The sequence below is a fragment of the Lagopus leucura genome, unplaced genomic scaffold (genome assembly GCF_019238085.1).
Source record: "Lagopus leucura isolate 7727_CA_CO unplaced genomic scaffold, USGS_WTPT01 Super-Scaffold_100159, whole genome shotgun sequence".
In the NCBI taxonomy this organism is placed as follows: Eukaryota; Metazoa; Chordata; class Aves; order Galliformes; family Phasianidae; genus Lagopus; species Lagopus leucura.
In genome coordinates this window covers 13488373-13503271 of record NW_024962335.1, presented here as the reverse complement: position 1 = coordinate 13503271, position 14899 = coordinate 13488373, and the positions used below count along the sequence as shown (strand labels likewise).

Here is a 14899-nt window from a genome sequence, read left to right as displayed (position 1 = left end):
CAGGTCCTGGGGCTGACACTGCAGCAAGCGTTGAGTATACAGAGTGCATGGGAGACTGAAACAAGTGACCTTCAAGGAGGCAGAGCAAGACACAGATTAAAATAAAATAATAAAGCTTTATCTTCATCAGCTTCTATTTAGCTCTTTCAGTTTAAACTTCCTGAAAGAGCTTTTTGCAAGTTGCATCACATCTTGAAAATTGCGAAGGCTTACCATTCTGGATTAGCTCCTGATCTAATTGGCTGTTTAATTTTATTCTTCCTGCTAGGGAAAGATTTTCTATTCCCATGGTTTATGGATTTCCCCACCCATCTAATTGCTGTATTTGCAAAGGCTGGTAGCAACACTTTGCTTTAATCCAAGTGGGGTAATTTTCTAGCAACTGTTTCCTGCAGTAGAAAGGGAGGGACTGGTCCATGTGTCATGTAGGACATCTGATGCTTTTTTCTAACTGATGGCACTTGTAAAAGGCTTTTTAAGCTGAAGTATGGTACTGGGATAAAAATGGAAGGATAAGCACTGGTGTGAATCAGCTGGCAGGTTCTAAATTCTCTGTGGATGGGCCTCCCAATGTGAACAACAAGAACCCTGCTTTTTAAGACACTTTAAATATATTTGTACAGACAGCATTGTCTAATTCGTGATCCTGTAAGAGGATCTGGCCTCTGACATCTTTTCAAGATTTTTAGCTTTTCATTGCACCAGCCAAGCTTACTTGTGGTTGGTCATGAAGGTTTAACTTTCTGGGTGTGGTAAGGAGGTGTGGCAGATTTTGTCAATATGTACAAATGGGCAAACAGGACTACTGTGCCTGCCCTGCTTCTCCATGAAAATTATTTTCTTAGTGAAAATGAAAGCATTCTTTCAGTGTTCATCATTTACAGTAGATGCAGGGGGCTAGCTTTGTCTTTTATCTTTCAGAGCATCCAGCACACTGCTGCACTGCCCTTGTTTCTTTTTGGGACAAAGCAGTCCTTGGTGTTAGTGGGAATCTCTCTGCTTCCTCTTGATCCTGAGTGTCTTTCCTCTATCATGCGTGTCAGGCAGAGGTGTCTGGTGCAGCCCAGCAAGTCACCTGGAGGCGACAAAATGAAAGATTTTCTTCTCCCCGTGCTCTGTGTTTTTACTGTGTGACTCTGTGGCATCCAGCAGGGCCCTTCCCCTCTCTGGTAAGTGTGCCAAGACTTGCAGAACTCAACTGCTCTTTTCCCTGCTGCCTTTAGAATTACAAAATCTTCTCAGCAGTTTTTCCGATTCCCAGCTTTCAGCAAATCTTTTACCAAGCACTTAGCTTTGCTTTGATTTCCCCTTTCAGGAGAAATGGAGAACTTCCTCCCCACAGCAAGATATTTTGTGTTTTTGGTGTATGCCCTGTTACATCATATACCAAAAATCTGTCCCAGACGGTCTTCTGATGTTTTCCCTCCCTTTAGCTGAGATCTGTTCTCACACTGCGAAGAACTAGGAACACTGTGGGATCTGAGACAAAGTTTTCAAAGCCTGGAAACTGCAAAAGCCTATTTTGAGCCATAACAGATGCTGCCGGACATATGGAACAGCTGAGGGGACTTGCACCAGGACTAAAAATGTTCTGCAGATCTTTATATCTCTGTCTCAGTGGGTGGGTTCCCTATGGAACTGGAAACAGGGAAAGGGAGAAGTGGAGATGAGTGCATATCACTAATGTTTATAACTCTCCTCTGAAAAATTTGCTGTTGGGAAAGAGGAATCGCATATTTTGGGTAACATAGCATTCCTGGTGAAAGAGCAGTAGCTTAAAAATCAACTCTGATGTGGGAATGGGGTCACATTGACCTGTGGCTAACTTCAGGCTTGAGCTTTTCCAGCTCTGTATAAATTTGAGTATTTGAGGTCAACATGTAAACTTTTAATTGGTATATTTTATTATCTGCAATGCTTTTATAGACAGCAAAAGCAGTCTGGGACTTGTGAACAAACAGTCTGGTCAATGAATAACCCTGTGCCTCTTTCAGAGCACAGCTCAGATTTGAGAGTTTGAGTATTCCCAGCCCTGCAGGGATGACCATGGTGGCAATGGCTTGGATCTGCTCTGCACCTGGCAACGTAGCAGTGTGTGCATTATGTGAAGCAGTAGTAATGGAGATGGAGAGGAAACACTGCAGCTGCCTCGTAGGTTCACACATGGATCTGAATTCAGTGGGAAAGGAAAATCTCAGAACCACAGAATCATTAAGTTTGGAAAAGACCACTAAGATGACGTAGTCCAACCTCCAGTCCACCCCCACCATGCCTACTGACCACGTCCCTCAGTGCCACATCCACACGGCGCTGGAACACCTCCAGGGATGATGACTGCACCACTTGCCTGGGCAGCCTGTGCCACTGCAGCACTGCTCTTTTGGAGAGGAAATTTTTCCTAATATCCAACCTGAACTTCTCCTGTCACAGCTTAAGACCATTCCTTCTCATCCTATTACTGTTACCTTGGAGAAGAGGCCAACCTCCAGCTTGCTATAACTTCCTTTCAAGTTATGAGAGTGATAAGCTGACTCTCCTCTTCTCCGGACTGAATAATTCCAGCTCCCCCAGTTACTCTCCATCAGACTTGTGCTCCAGTCCCCTCACGGCTCCATTGCCCTTCTCTGGAAATGCTCCAGGGCCTCAGTGTGTTTCTTGTATGGAGGGGCTCAAAACTGAACACAGTACTTGAGGTACAGCCTCACTAGTGCCAAATACAGAGCGACAGTCACCTCCTTACTCCTGCTGATTGCACTATTTCTGATACAAGCTGCAATGCCACTGGTCTTCTATGCCATCTGGGCACACTGCTAGCTCATATTCAGATGCTGTTGACTAGTAACCCCATATCCTTTACCTCCAATCAGCTTTCCAGCCACTCTGCTCCAGTCCTATAATGTTGCATGGTGTTGTTGTGACCAAAGTGCAGGACCTGGCATTTAGTCTTGCTGAAGCTCATACAGTTGGCCTCTGTCCATTGATCCAGCCTATCCAGTTCTCTGTAGGGCCATCTGCAAACTCACTGAGGGTGCACTCAGTTGCCTTGTCCAGACAGACAATAAAGCTCTTAAACAAGGCCAGCCCCAATACTTACCACAGGGTAATACCACTCGTGGCTGGTTATCATCTGCATTTAACTTCAAAATGCCTAAGAATGAGCATTTCTCTCCTCCTACAATTCCACATCATTGTGTAGCTCATGTTTTGACCACAGGTCTGGCCATATAAGATATCCTTCTGTCTCTGCAGTTCCCTCTCAATCCCTTTTCCCCAGTTCTGGTGCCAGTCATTCTTTCACATACAGAGTTTCACCTTCCAAGAACATGTCTGTGTCTCTCACATGTACCTCCTGCTCATGTCATCATACATTTGCAACACAGCTCCACTTTTTATAGGGATTAAGCATGAACAGGTCTCTAACAACAATCCCACAGTCTCACATTCCTCACCTGTCTTCTTTCTCCCCTGCCACCTTCTTCCTTCCCTGCTTCTGTGAAATCCTGCTGCATTATTTCATGCTTGACTTCCCTGTGGGCCATTTGTTCCCCCACAAACTTTCCCAAATCTCAAAGCAGCACCACTGTCTCTTCCCACACCACTGTTTCTTTCCACTAATATCCACTGCATGAGTGATAGTAATCACTGTTACTTGTAGAGGTTTGTCTTGGTCCTCCCACCTTTTCTGGTCCTAGCACACAACTAGGTGTTATTTACACACTATTCTGTACACAAGTACATTGCTCACAGTAACTCGAGAAAGATCAGCTCACCTGCATACTATAGAATTTTTCTCTTCCTGGTCCAACATGCCTGGCTCAGCTGGCAGTCAAACAGCTCTTCTGGTTGCAAGTCTACTGTCTTCCTCTCATCAGCATGTCCCATGTAGGGATTTTCCTTTGCCCAATTTGTTGTGGGCTTAATGGCAAATATCAGTGCTACTTGCCTTCCACCATAGAGAAGAGAAAAGATGGTTTCTTCTCTCCAGCGCCTCATGCCACAATGTGTTCATTAACTAAATGATCATGCAGGTTGAAACCCAGATGTGTTTGCAGTCTGCCTGAGTGGTGACACTGCCTATGCTGACACACCATGATTCCTTCTCCCACTGATGCTCCAAAACTCAACACCTCCTAAGAGCAGCTCCACAGATTCAGTGATGCATCGCATGCAATGTACCCAGCTGGACTCTTCAGGCTGTGATGTATGTATACTGAATGCTGCAGTGTCTGCAGCTTTCTGCAGGTTTTAACAGCAGGCCTGCTGGCTGCTGAACAAAGAATCTCTCAGTTTACCCCTTCCTGTTTTACCTTTGTCCTTGTTCAGGCCCGCTACTTATCTATAGAGAGGCTACTCAGCTTTCCCTGCCCCTGGTCTGTCTGGGCAACTGGACTGTCCCTGTGATCAGCTTTGTGGGGCTGTATGGCATTGCATACTCGTGTTGCTCTCTATAAGCTCTTGCTCGCTGTTGTCTCTGACTCTGTGGAAATGTCTTATATGTGCTTATCATCAAAGCAGGAGGAGCTGCCATTCATTATTTGAATTTACTTCTCCGCTGTTCTATTGCTTAATTTTAATGGACCTTAAGAAGGGCAGCTCAGAACTATATCCAGTGATGGTGTGCAAATCAGGCTCTTATGTAGCCCACCCCAACTACTCATTATAGCATTTCAGCTGGTAACTCGCCCTGGACTGTCTTCTTCCTAAAAGAGATTTTCACTTACAATGAGAAACTCCCTGGCCTGAGGGAGTTCCAGTAAAGCTCGTACTGTCTATTGCAGAAAACAAGGGATGGGGTTGTTCTACCTTGACCTCTTTTCGTACTTACATGTTACTGCTTCAGATTGAACTACTTGCCTTTCACCCCATTGCCCTTGGGTGAGCAAGTGTTGGCTACAGATGGCAACTAGCATTGGTGGAAGAAGGTGTGCTCTGAATACAGGCCATCCCTGACCCATGAGCAGCATTGGCATGGGAGATGTTGGAGAGGAAGGCATCAAAAACAAGGGATTGGATCTAAACTGGAGAGAGAGACTGAGGGGCTGTGAAACAGGCTTGGAGGAAAGGGAGGCAAGCTGAACCCTTAATAGAAAAAGGAACAAAACAAAGGCAGGGCAGATTCCTGGGAGGGGAAGATAAGGGGCGGTAGGCTGCCACCTTCTACCGCTGCATTCATATCAGGGAGCCACGGTCCTCCTTGTCTGTCTCTGCTGCAGTTGTGGCCAGAGCTCACAGGATCATATATTCCTAATACACCAGAGTGTAATGCAAAGCTTTCATATATGCCATGGCTCTGCCAGAGCCAGAGGTAGGAAGGAAACAGTCTCACAGCCCAGAGTTGTGTTGTACTGTTTGATGCTTCAGCTCAGGTTGGTGACAGTCTAAGCATCCTTTATGTCTTCTGCTCAGTGGAGAGTGGCCCAGGGACTGCAGACTAATTTATTAATGGACCTGCTCAATGCAAATAGGAAAAAAAAAAATTAATCTCTCTCTATTAATGGTCACTATAGAGTTGGCCAGCTCTTGATATAAATTAAAGGAGACCCAAAGTTATTTGATTTTACACCCTGCAGCAGCTGATTTGTTCCTGTGCTTAGATTAGTTGGAGGTCAGCAATTTCAAAACATTTTCCTTGTTACCTTCTCTTCCCCCCCCCCCCTTCCCTTTGCATTCCTCCACAGAAGGAGCAAAGTACAGCTATATCATCTTTGTCAAGAGAATTCTGGGCAATTTGGGGAAGGGTGTCACTATGCTCATGTTCTGTGATGATAAAAGAGAGTGATTTTTAAGCAAAAGAAAAGAGAGAATGAAGAAAAGACAAGAAATGTGAATAAAACATGATCTTTATTTTTCCACTAACTTCCCCCCCAGTAACCCCCACCTCAAAAGACCTAAGACCTATGTGAAAGAACAAAGTGTCTGCAGGGCACAATGGTGCTCCTGCAGTGCTGCATTGCCCTGGCAAGGAGGAACCACAAAGTTGCTTTAGGTGAAGGAAAACTTTGGGCCACATTCAGGTGAAACATCAGCCTTTCCTTTCCATCCCCGATGTGCCTGAGCTGCTGACAAGCACTATTGTGTTTAAGAGGGAGAGGGAAAAGCAGAGCTGCTGCAGAAAGAACTCATTCAGGTCATGTCCATGCCACGGAGTGCATTTGAACAGAGTCCCATGGGTATGAATTGCTGAGCTCCATGCTTGACTTGGCAGGAGGAGTGGCAGAGGCAGGGCTGTGCTCAGCAAGGAGCAATTGGCACATTGGTATCTGCATGTGGTACGCCTGGGGCAGAGGTAAAGATCCATGCAGAGCAGAATTACAATCTGAGCACTCTGCAGCCAAGACAGCAACAGAGCTGGGAAACAGTGGTCTCTGGAATGGTTTGTGACGGTAGGACCACACCAAGGGGGAGGAGGAAGGGGAACATTAGCTGAATCAGCATCTCTTCTGAGTCAGAACAAAAATTATTCCTGTCCCCCTGCCAGCACTTTGTGCAGATCCAAGATACCGTTCCCAGAAGAGTCCCTACGTATGTTAGCAGGAAGACAACTGTCTGCACACTTTGCAGCAAGAACAGCGTGGCAACTGATGCAGCACAGTGCTGTGAGCCTGGGGTAATGTATCTCCTGAAGGGAAAGCTGTGGAGTGCAGTGCTGACGGGCTTAATCTGCTGACTGCCAGAGATCAGAGATCTTCTTTCTGACTCCAGGGATGCCTGCCTGCAAGATCCATGACTCAAAGCAAGCAAATGACTAGCTGTAGTGTCAGGGTTATGTATTACAGCATCCCCTTTTGTGGGGACGGCAGGATGGAAAAAACTACAGTTCCCAGCACCCTTTTGTGCATGTCCCTGAGACTACAGTTCCCAGAACCTTTTCATGAGCTGGGGAGGGTGTACATGGAAGTAATTGCTGAGGAATTTTGCATCACACCCCATACTTTCAGTGCGGCCAGCCCTCGGGTAAAAACCGAAACAGAGGAAAAGCCAGGGAGCACTGAGACTGTGGATTTGCCCACACCTAATAACTGCAACACAGGGCATCCTTCTCCTCCTGGTGTCTCCCTGGGCAGACGCAGGGAGGATCCTTGCCCCTAAGGGAAACACGGCTGCTGCGGAAGGAGAGCAGACAAACTACAGATCCCAGCATTCCCCAGCAGGCAGCACCTGCGGCAGTCCCTGCATGCCAGGGGGAGTGAGGATGTGGATGGAGGGCGGGGAAGAGATGAAGGGTGCTGTGGGGCTGCGCTGCACCTGGGACCCACCCCCCGTTGATGCCCAGGCCAAGTGGGTGAGGCTCAATGTGGGGGGCACCATCTTCCTTACCACCAGGCAGACCCTGTGCCGGGAGCGGAAATCTTTCCTGTGTCGCTTGTGCCAGGGCGAGGAGCTGCAGTCGGACCGGGTAAGGCAGCTGCATTGCCTCCTGCACCATGCCCCTCTGAGCACGGGGAGGGCTGGAGCCAGACCCCAACAGCTGTAGGAGTAACCCAGAGAAAAATACCTTCGCTTTCTCAGCTATCCCAGAAAGAATTTTATCTTTCCAGTTACTGCCTGGCTGTGTTGTAGCCCAGCATCTAATTTCCCCACCTGGGGAAAAGCAAGGCTGTGTCCCCTCCATCACCTCAGATGCCCTGGGGGTACCTCCCAGATGTAGCTGCCTGACTCAACCTTTTTCCCTAGGAGGGATCTCTGCTCCCTCACACCAGGCCTGTACACGTGGTTGCAGGAGCTTGAGGTCAGATTTTTGGCTTTCTAAGCTGGACTGGTCCATGCTGAGATGGACATTCTGAGCATAATAATGCAGGACTTAAAATCTGAGTGAAGTTATCTTTGCTATGGTCTTCTATAGAGATATAGCATATCTCAGGAGAGTGAATTGCAGATGGGTGCAGGCCAAGATGCCCCACATTTTTTCACCTCATGGTCTACCTCTTGTTGCTAGGATGAGACTGGTGCATACCTAATAGACCGGGACCCTACTTACTTTGGACCCATCCTGAATTTCCTCCGTCATGGGAAGCTGGTCCTGGATAAAGATATGGCTGAAGAGGGTGAGTCTTGAAGCTCAGAAGCTTCCCATTTAACCACTGCTGGAGCAGAACAGTAGAATTTGTAGTTGACTTCCTTGTCTTTCATTATTCTGAAGATTGGTGTGGGAGATTTGAGAAGGTCATCCTTGCAGCTCTTGGAAAGCATGTTTCCTTCACTAAGTGGGAACGGAGCAGGTGGAGAAGGCATCCTGCATGTAAGAGTCCTTATGGCTGTTAGTTGAGCAGAGGTGTCACTGAGATGGAAGCAGACTAGGTCTCTCATCCTCGATAAACTGTTTTATTACTTGTTCCTGATACACTTTTAACCAGGCTTTGTGACTGAGGTTTGTGTTAATGACTGAGTGTTTCTAATTAGGAGTGAAAACCCAGAAGACCAAACAGACCAACTGACTGTAATAAACCCCATAATTAATCAGTGACATGTAATGTATGCTAATAGTGCTCTGATGGGCTGTGGACTGCAGCAATTCCAGTGGAGCAAGCCAAACAAACCAATCCCTCATTTGATGTTGACAGAGTCCAATAGGATAACTCAGTAACATCATCATGGTGTTACGAGCCAGCAATCCCCAATGCCTCATTATTTTTTGGATGTTAGGGACTAACAAGCAGCCAATTTCAAAGACAGGCTGTGCTGTCCAGCCCTTGCCAAGCACAGTTGCTGCAGGTTCATTAGCCTTCTTGCCTCTCTTACATATTTTTACCAAGGAGTGTTTTATTCAGAGTCATTTTATGAGTTACAATGCAAAAAATACATCTAAGAAATAGTGCAGAATTTTAATAAGCACGATTCAGAGATGTTCCTTACTTATTGATTGTCACCCTCCGGTCAGACAGAGTTCAGCCAAGGCTTTTAACACCAGATCTGAAACGTAAACAGGAGTCTTGTTCTGTTCACAGCTTATCTGTTGCCTTTTGCTCCTGACACAGACAGGCTAGCATGAAACCAACCCGTTAGAGGGCTCCTGGCTGAATGAGGGACTCTGAGTGGATCTGAGTCCTCAAGTAGGGAAGAATCAAACCCCTACCAGCACCGTCTGCATGCTGATTTGGATACACGTAAATGTTGGTTCCTGGACTCCTTCCCTTCACTAACCCACTGAGAACCCACCTTCCTTTCCCTGATGGCTTGTTAGCAAGCAGGAGGGTCTCAGGAGAGGTGAAGGATGCAAACACCAAGCAGAAAAATCAAAACAGTTCTCTATTTGCCTGCTCTGTGATGAAGCACAGGTGAGAGAAAAAAATCTTGAAATAATATGGGGATGCAACTCTAACAGGAGGAGGATGGAATTTTTTTTCTGTGGACAAGCCAGAACAAATTGTGGTTCTCTACCTTCCAAAGAGGGCTGGAACAAAGTGATAACTAGTGGTCACTGAGAGCATGGATCCTACATTTATTCTGCTTGGCCTGTAATCTGAAAGTCAATTTTGGACTCTCAGGGAAATCCTCTTCTTCCCTGGAAATATAATAGCAGAACTTGGCAACAACCTTCACTGTTCCTGTAATGGTAGACAGCATAAAGAAATTGGGGTGAGCAGTAGAACACAACACAAGAGGGCCAGTGCTCAATTCTCTGCAGTAAAGGTTTCAAGCAACAGGAACTTGTTAAAGTTCTGAGTAAGGCTTATGTATCATTTCACCCAAGGGACATAACCTTGAGAAGTGTACTTAGAGTTGGTTCTTTTTGGCTTGTAAAACAATATGGCTGTTAACTTTGTGGTTTCTGTGTCATTCTTTCTTAGGGGTCCTGGAAGAAGCAGAGTTCTATAACATTGGTCCCTTAATCCGAATAATTAAGGATCGACTGGAGGAGAAGGACTACACAGTGATGCAGGTATTGTGGGAAACATCAAGCAAAGATAGTGAAGGAAGGAGGAAATGCTTAAAAGGAGAATGAAATCTAAAGGGAGAGCAGGCGAGGGAGAGGCAGAAAGGAATGGAAAGAAACAACTAATTAGAGTTTATTGCTAATCTCTGTTTAGCAAAATCTTGCTTGGGGACAGGCTAACACCAATTTAGTCACAATAAACAAGTTCCACATTTGTTTTGCAGCTCCAGAGGTAGTGCTGGATGTAGACTCTGAAACAAAATTGGCTTCTAGAAGAAGCCTGCTAGTTGCTGTGGTTGGCAACCCTGCACACAGCAGGGGAGTTGGAACTAGATGATCATTATGGTCTCTTTCAACCCAGGCCATTCTATGATTCAATGATTCTAAGATTCTGTGTTTGTGGTGAGAGAGAAGGTGTTGTGGGAAGGACTATTCTGGTATGGGGAGTCCTGAGAGTGTAATCACAGTGAAGAATGTAGGGATACTTCTAGAGAAACCTGAAAGGAACAAGTGAAGAAATGTCCGTAGAAGAGAAATGCAGAAAATGAGGCACAAGAAATCAATCCCGTGGCACAGTCACACCTTGTCTTGGCTAATAACCTTTTCAAAACTGTCTTCTGGGAATCTTGACTGATATCTCACTTTTCATCATGTCTGCCCTAGGATGTAAGCCTCCAGCAATGCAATCACTCTGTGCTTGCAAAATCCCATCAATATTTGTGGCATTTGCATAAATGACTTTGTAATGACAAATGCAAACTCCCTGTTGGAAAGAGCCCACTGTCTTCTGAGGACATTGCATAAAGCTCTCAGCTGAGTTCCTTTTCTCCAAAAGTGATAGCATCGTTCTTGCTCCCCAGAACAGCACAGTACAAGGCTTGGTTGTGCTTTCCACCCCATCTTGGATATGGTGAGAAGGATAGGTTTGTAAAGAAGGGGTGCTACCTCTTCCTTCTGCAGATGGGCAGTGGCCTTTAGTATTTGACCTCTGTCAACATCCTTGTCTGCAATTTTTTCTGTCAGGTGCCTCCTAAACATGTCTACCGTGTGCTGCAGTGCCAGGAAGAGGAGCTCACTCAAATGGTTTCCACTATGTCTGATGGATGGCGCTTTGAGCAGGTATGGGGAGGATAGAGGAGGAGGGTGAGGAGTTGTCTTTTGGAACACAGATAGATGGCTGTATGGATGCCATACAGCCCCCAGGCAAGGTATCTTCCCTATCTGAGAATATTGAGTCAGTTGTTGATGGTGCTGTCACACCTACCATCTCTCGCCTCTTCTCTTGAAGCTTAGAGGACGTTCCCTGTTTTCTGCACTTGCTCAGCCTAGTTATAAGGCCTTTCTACTGGGGGTGGAGGCTGGAGTCCTGCTGTGTAGCAGGCTTCCTCCTTTACTCCCTAGGTAAAGTGGAAGTTTGCAGTAACATGTTTGTTATCACTTCTTTTGTCTTCTCCAGCTTGTGAACATTGGCTCGTGCTACAACTATGGGAATGAGGATCAGACAGAGTTCCTGTGTGTGGTCTCCAAGGAACTGTACAACTCTCCCAGTGGTCTGAGCTCTGAGTCCAGCCACAAAGTCAAGGTGAGACCAACTTCACTATGGCCTTTCTCCTATTGCTTATGAAACAATTTGCTCTTGTCACCCCCTCTTCCTTTCTTCTCTCCACTGTGACTGTGGAGCACTCAGTAGTGAAATAGATGGTGATATACAGGGGCTTTATGACATTACACCACGACATTACACCAATGGCCCAAAAAAAGGAATGCATATGTTCAAGTAGTGATGCCTGGCTGTGTGTGCCAAATAGCTTTACCAAGTGATCCTGGCACTTCTCATGCTTCTCTAAAATCTTCCTCATACCTCCTCATGACCATGCTGTGTGATTTCCCCAAGGTTTCTGCAGCATTCTCATTCTTTTTTGAGTCCCATCTAAGTGACAGGAGGTCACTTTCTCCCCTTTGAAGGGAGGGATGGGAAAATGTGGTGTTGCATGACAATGTGTAGACACCTAGATAGAAGAAGGAGCACTAGAAACTGATGGAAGCTGTTGGGCAGTGGGATCACAACACTTGTAAGAACAGCCCTTATATGTTGCTCTATAAGAAAAGTCTCTTTGCCCTCTGACCCAGCGCTGTCTTGGCTGTGGGGAAATGTCCCTTTCTATTTCAGCATCATGACCATTGCTTTATGCACTTGTGTATCAGCAAGAACTTCCATGGCTCATCTGGCAAGTGTCTCCACTCTTTCTTCCCTTTGTCCTGCATGCTGGCCTGCAGAGCGCAGAGGAGGACGTGGAGGAAGAAGAGCAGGAGATGGAGGAGGAGGCAGAGGCAGAAGCAGAAGAGAAAGGTGCAGCAAATCCTTGAGGAAAAAAATAGACTAACCCCCAGGCATAGATTCATCCACCTTTCTGGTGAGAACTCACAGCTAGCAGCAGGGAAGAACTAGGGCAAGTGTGGGGTGGAGGGGACGTCCTCCCAGGGAGCAGGAGTCTATCTGGAGATAAAGCTCGTAGGGAGGGGTTGTTACCTTGGCTGCTGCTTTACATTTTTAACTGTTTGGTTTATTTATATTTTTATTTGCAGACTGTCCATGTACTGGACACTCCCTCCTGCTCCCCTCCATCTCCATCTCTGCACTGTCACCTTCCTGGGACACCCTACCCCATTCCCCAGCCTCCAGAATTCTCCCCTCTGCTCTCTTTGCCCCTCACAGCCTCCTTCCAGTGGACCTGGTTCCCGTCTCCCCTTCCAAACCCAAGATTCTGTTTGTTCCCTCCTCAGGGCCCCATCTCTCTGTTCCTCACTTTTCCTACTCTGCAGGTATGTTACCTATATGCACTCTCAGATCCTGCCAGTTTGAGCTCTGCATGAGTGACTCACATCCTTCCTTCTTGTGGATAAAGTCCTGGTTTGTAGAGCTTGGGGAGGGGGAGAAGCAAGGGGAGGTTGAGTCATTTCAAAGGTGGCTTTTCTGATTTTCATCATACATGTGCCTTTACTTGCCAAGCAGTTCTTCCAGCTCTGGGCTGAAGGCTCTGGAAGCAGCAGGAAAGGTGCAATCAGGAGTAAGGAGGAGGGTGGGGAAGAATGGGGAAGAATGCAAAGCAGGCAGGGATGGCACAGGGGAATGCCTGCCATGTGGCAGCCTGCCATGCATGCCAGATCACTTCTCCTGATTGCCATCCATTCTTGCAGCTCCTCTGCCCTGCTCTGCTCATGCTTCCCTTGACATTGCAGTGCCAGAGGGTGCTGAAGGTGCAGTGGAAGCTGTGGGTCCCTGCTCCAGATGTTCCTACAGCTGCGCTTGGAAGGGGCCTCTGCTCTGCCTCCTACTGAGGCTTCCCATCTGCAGCTGAACAAAGAAAGCATTCATAGGAGGACCCCTCTCTCTAGCCAGAAAACAGATTTCTTGTTGAACTGGTGGCGCTCAGTGCCACTTTCCATGCTAGTGGGGGGCACTTGTTAGCTGGATAGCATTTCTCACTTCCCCTGTTCAAGAGCCCCCTTGTTTGTGGCTATGGGAGATGAGTGTTATTCTCTCAAAAGGCAGTGTGTGTTAATCAGACTTCTCCCTCATTTTTCTCTTTTCACCCCACCCTCAATCCTCTTCCTTTCCTTCTTCTTTTCCCTCTCCCTTTCTTTCTTCTTTTTCCTTTTCCTTTTCCTTTCCTTTCTTTATATCTTGTTTCCTCTGTCACATGCTCTTTCCCTTTTTCTGTTTCTTGCCCTCTTTGATTTGGTTTCTCTCTCTCTCTCTCTCCTTCTCTAGCAGTTACAAGCCAGAGGCCTGAGGATGTGATCCTGAATCTGCACTCCAGCCTTTTAATTTCTGCTTGATATCTTTATTTTTGTACGGTAGCACATGGCAGCCCCCTGTGCCGCAGTGACACCCGCAGCCCCCTTCACTCTCACACTCAGCTGTTGACTTTTACAAACTCATATCTGCCCAGAGGAGGGCAAATGCTCCAAGGAGAGCTGCAGGACCTGGAGCCCCATCCTTTTCCTAGCAGAATGGCTTTCTTTAATGTCACAGTGGCCCCTGCTGGGGACATCAGTGATCAACCACTGCAGAACTTTGCTTCCTTCCTGAGCAATGGTGCCCAGATGTGGCAGCATTTGCACTAGGACCACTCCTTGTCCATTCACAGTTGCAGGCAACTGGTCTGGGCTTTTGCCCAGAGGGCAAATGCAGAGACGCTGTTGTTTTTTGTTTTTTTTTTCTTTCTGGGCCACCTGCATTGCTGGTGGAATATCCCTGTGCTGGGTTTCTCCTTGCTGGTATCTCACTCCCTGTCCCCCTAAACATCTCTACATTGGATGGGTGAATGGAGGCAGGTGTGTGCTGCCTGAGTACCTGTTGGGGATGTGTTGGTACCTGACAGAAGGTCTGGTAGGACAGGAGCATCCCTGCCTCAGAGAGCCAGGGGTTCACTTCACCACTGTGTCTGAAGATGCCAGGTTGTAGCTCCTAAATAAATCTCAGACTTTCTTCCTCCTTGCTGCCTCTCATTCCAAGTGGTAGAAATTTGGCGTTGGGAGGCTGGACGAAAGGATCACCTGGAGCCATCGGAAGTTGAGCCTGACTACTGGGCACAGGGATATCTCCTGCTGCATTTGTGCTGCATCTCCATGCAGGTGGAGCTACAGAGCAGGTTTGCTAATCGCTGTCCACACCCCTAAGCTGTAATGATGAAGACTGCCTATCTTGATGACATGTTGACCCTGCTGTGTCTGGGACATAGCTGGGAGGGAGGGCAGGAAACTTGCACCAGTTTGCCAGTGCCAGGACTGGAGTTTGGCCAAAAAGATTCAAACCCCAAAAGAATTTGTAACAGAATAATCATAGAATCATAGAAGTTGGAAAAGAGGACTAAGATTATCCAGTCCAGCCACCAGCCCACCCCCACCATGCCCACTGACCATATCCCTCAGTGCCGCATCCACACGGCTCTGGAACACCTCCAGGGATGATGACTGCACCACCTCCCTGGGCAGCCTGTGCCACTGCAGCACCGCTCTTTC

At 47.1% G+C, this 14899-nt stretch overlaps 1 protein-coding gene across 4 annotated transcripts; it reads left to right on the top strand.

Annotated features, from left to right (window-relative positions):
• Positions 1-6950: 6950 nt before the first annotated feature.
• On the top strand, positions 6951-14768 carry KCTD17 (potassium channel tetramerization domain containing 17). Of its 4 annotated transcripts, none has more exons than XM_042889546.1 (7): positions 6951-7396; positions 7937-8045; positions 9789-9880; positions 10898-10993; positions 11331-11456; positions 12152-12224; positions 13647-14372. In XM_042889546.1, the coding sequence occupies exons 1-7, from the start codon at positions 7175-7177 to the stop codon at positions 13712-13714; spliced, it is 786 nt and encodes a 261-aa protein (XP_042745480.1). In that variant the 5' UTR covers positions 6951-7174; the 3' UTR covers positions 13715-14372. The 4 variants fall into 4 exon arrangements, with proteins under 4 accessions (XP_042745480.1, XP_042745481.1, XP_042745483.1 ...); XM_042889547.1 differs by having other exon boundaries at positions 12152-12288; positions 13647-13718; XM_042889549.1 differs by lacking the exons at positions 12152-12224; positions 13647-14372 and adding an exon at positions 14394-14768.
• The last annotated feature ends 131 nt before the right edge of the window (positions 14769-14899 follow it).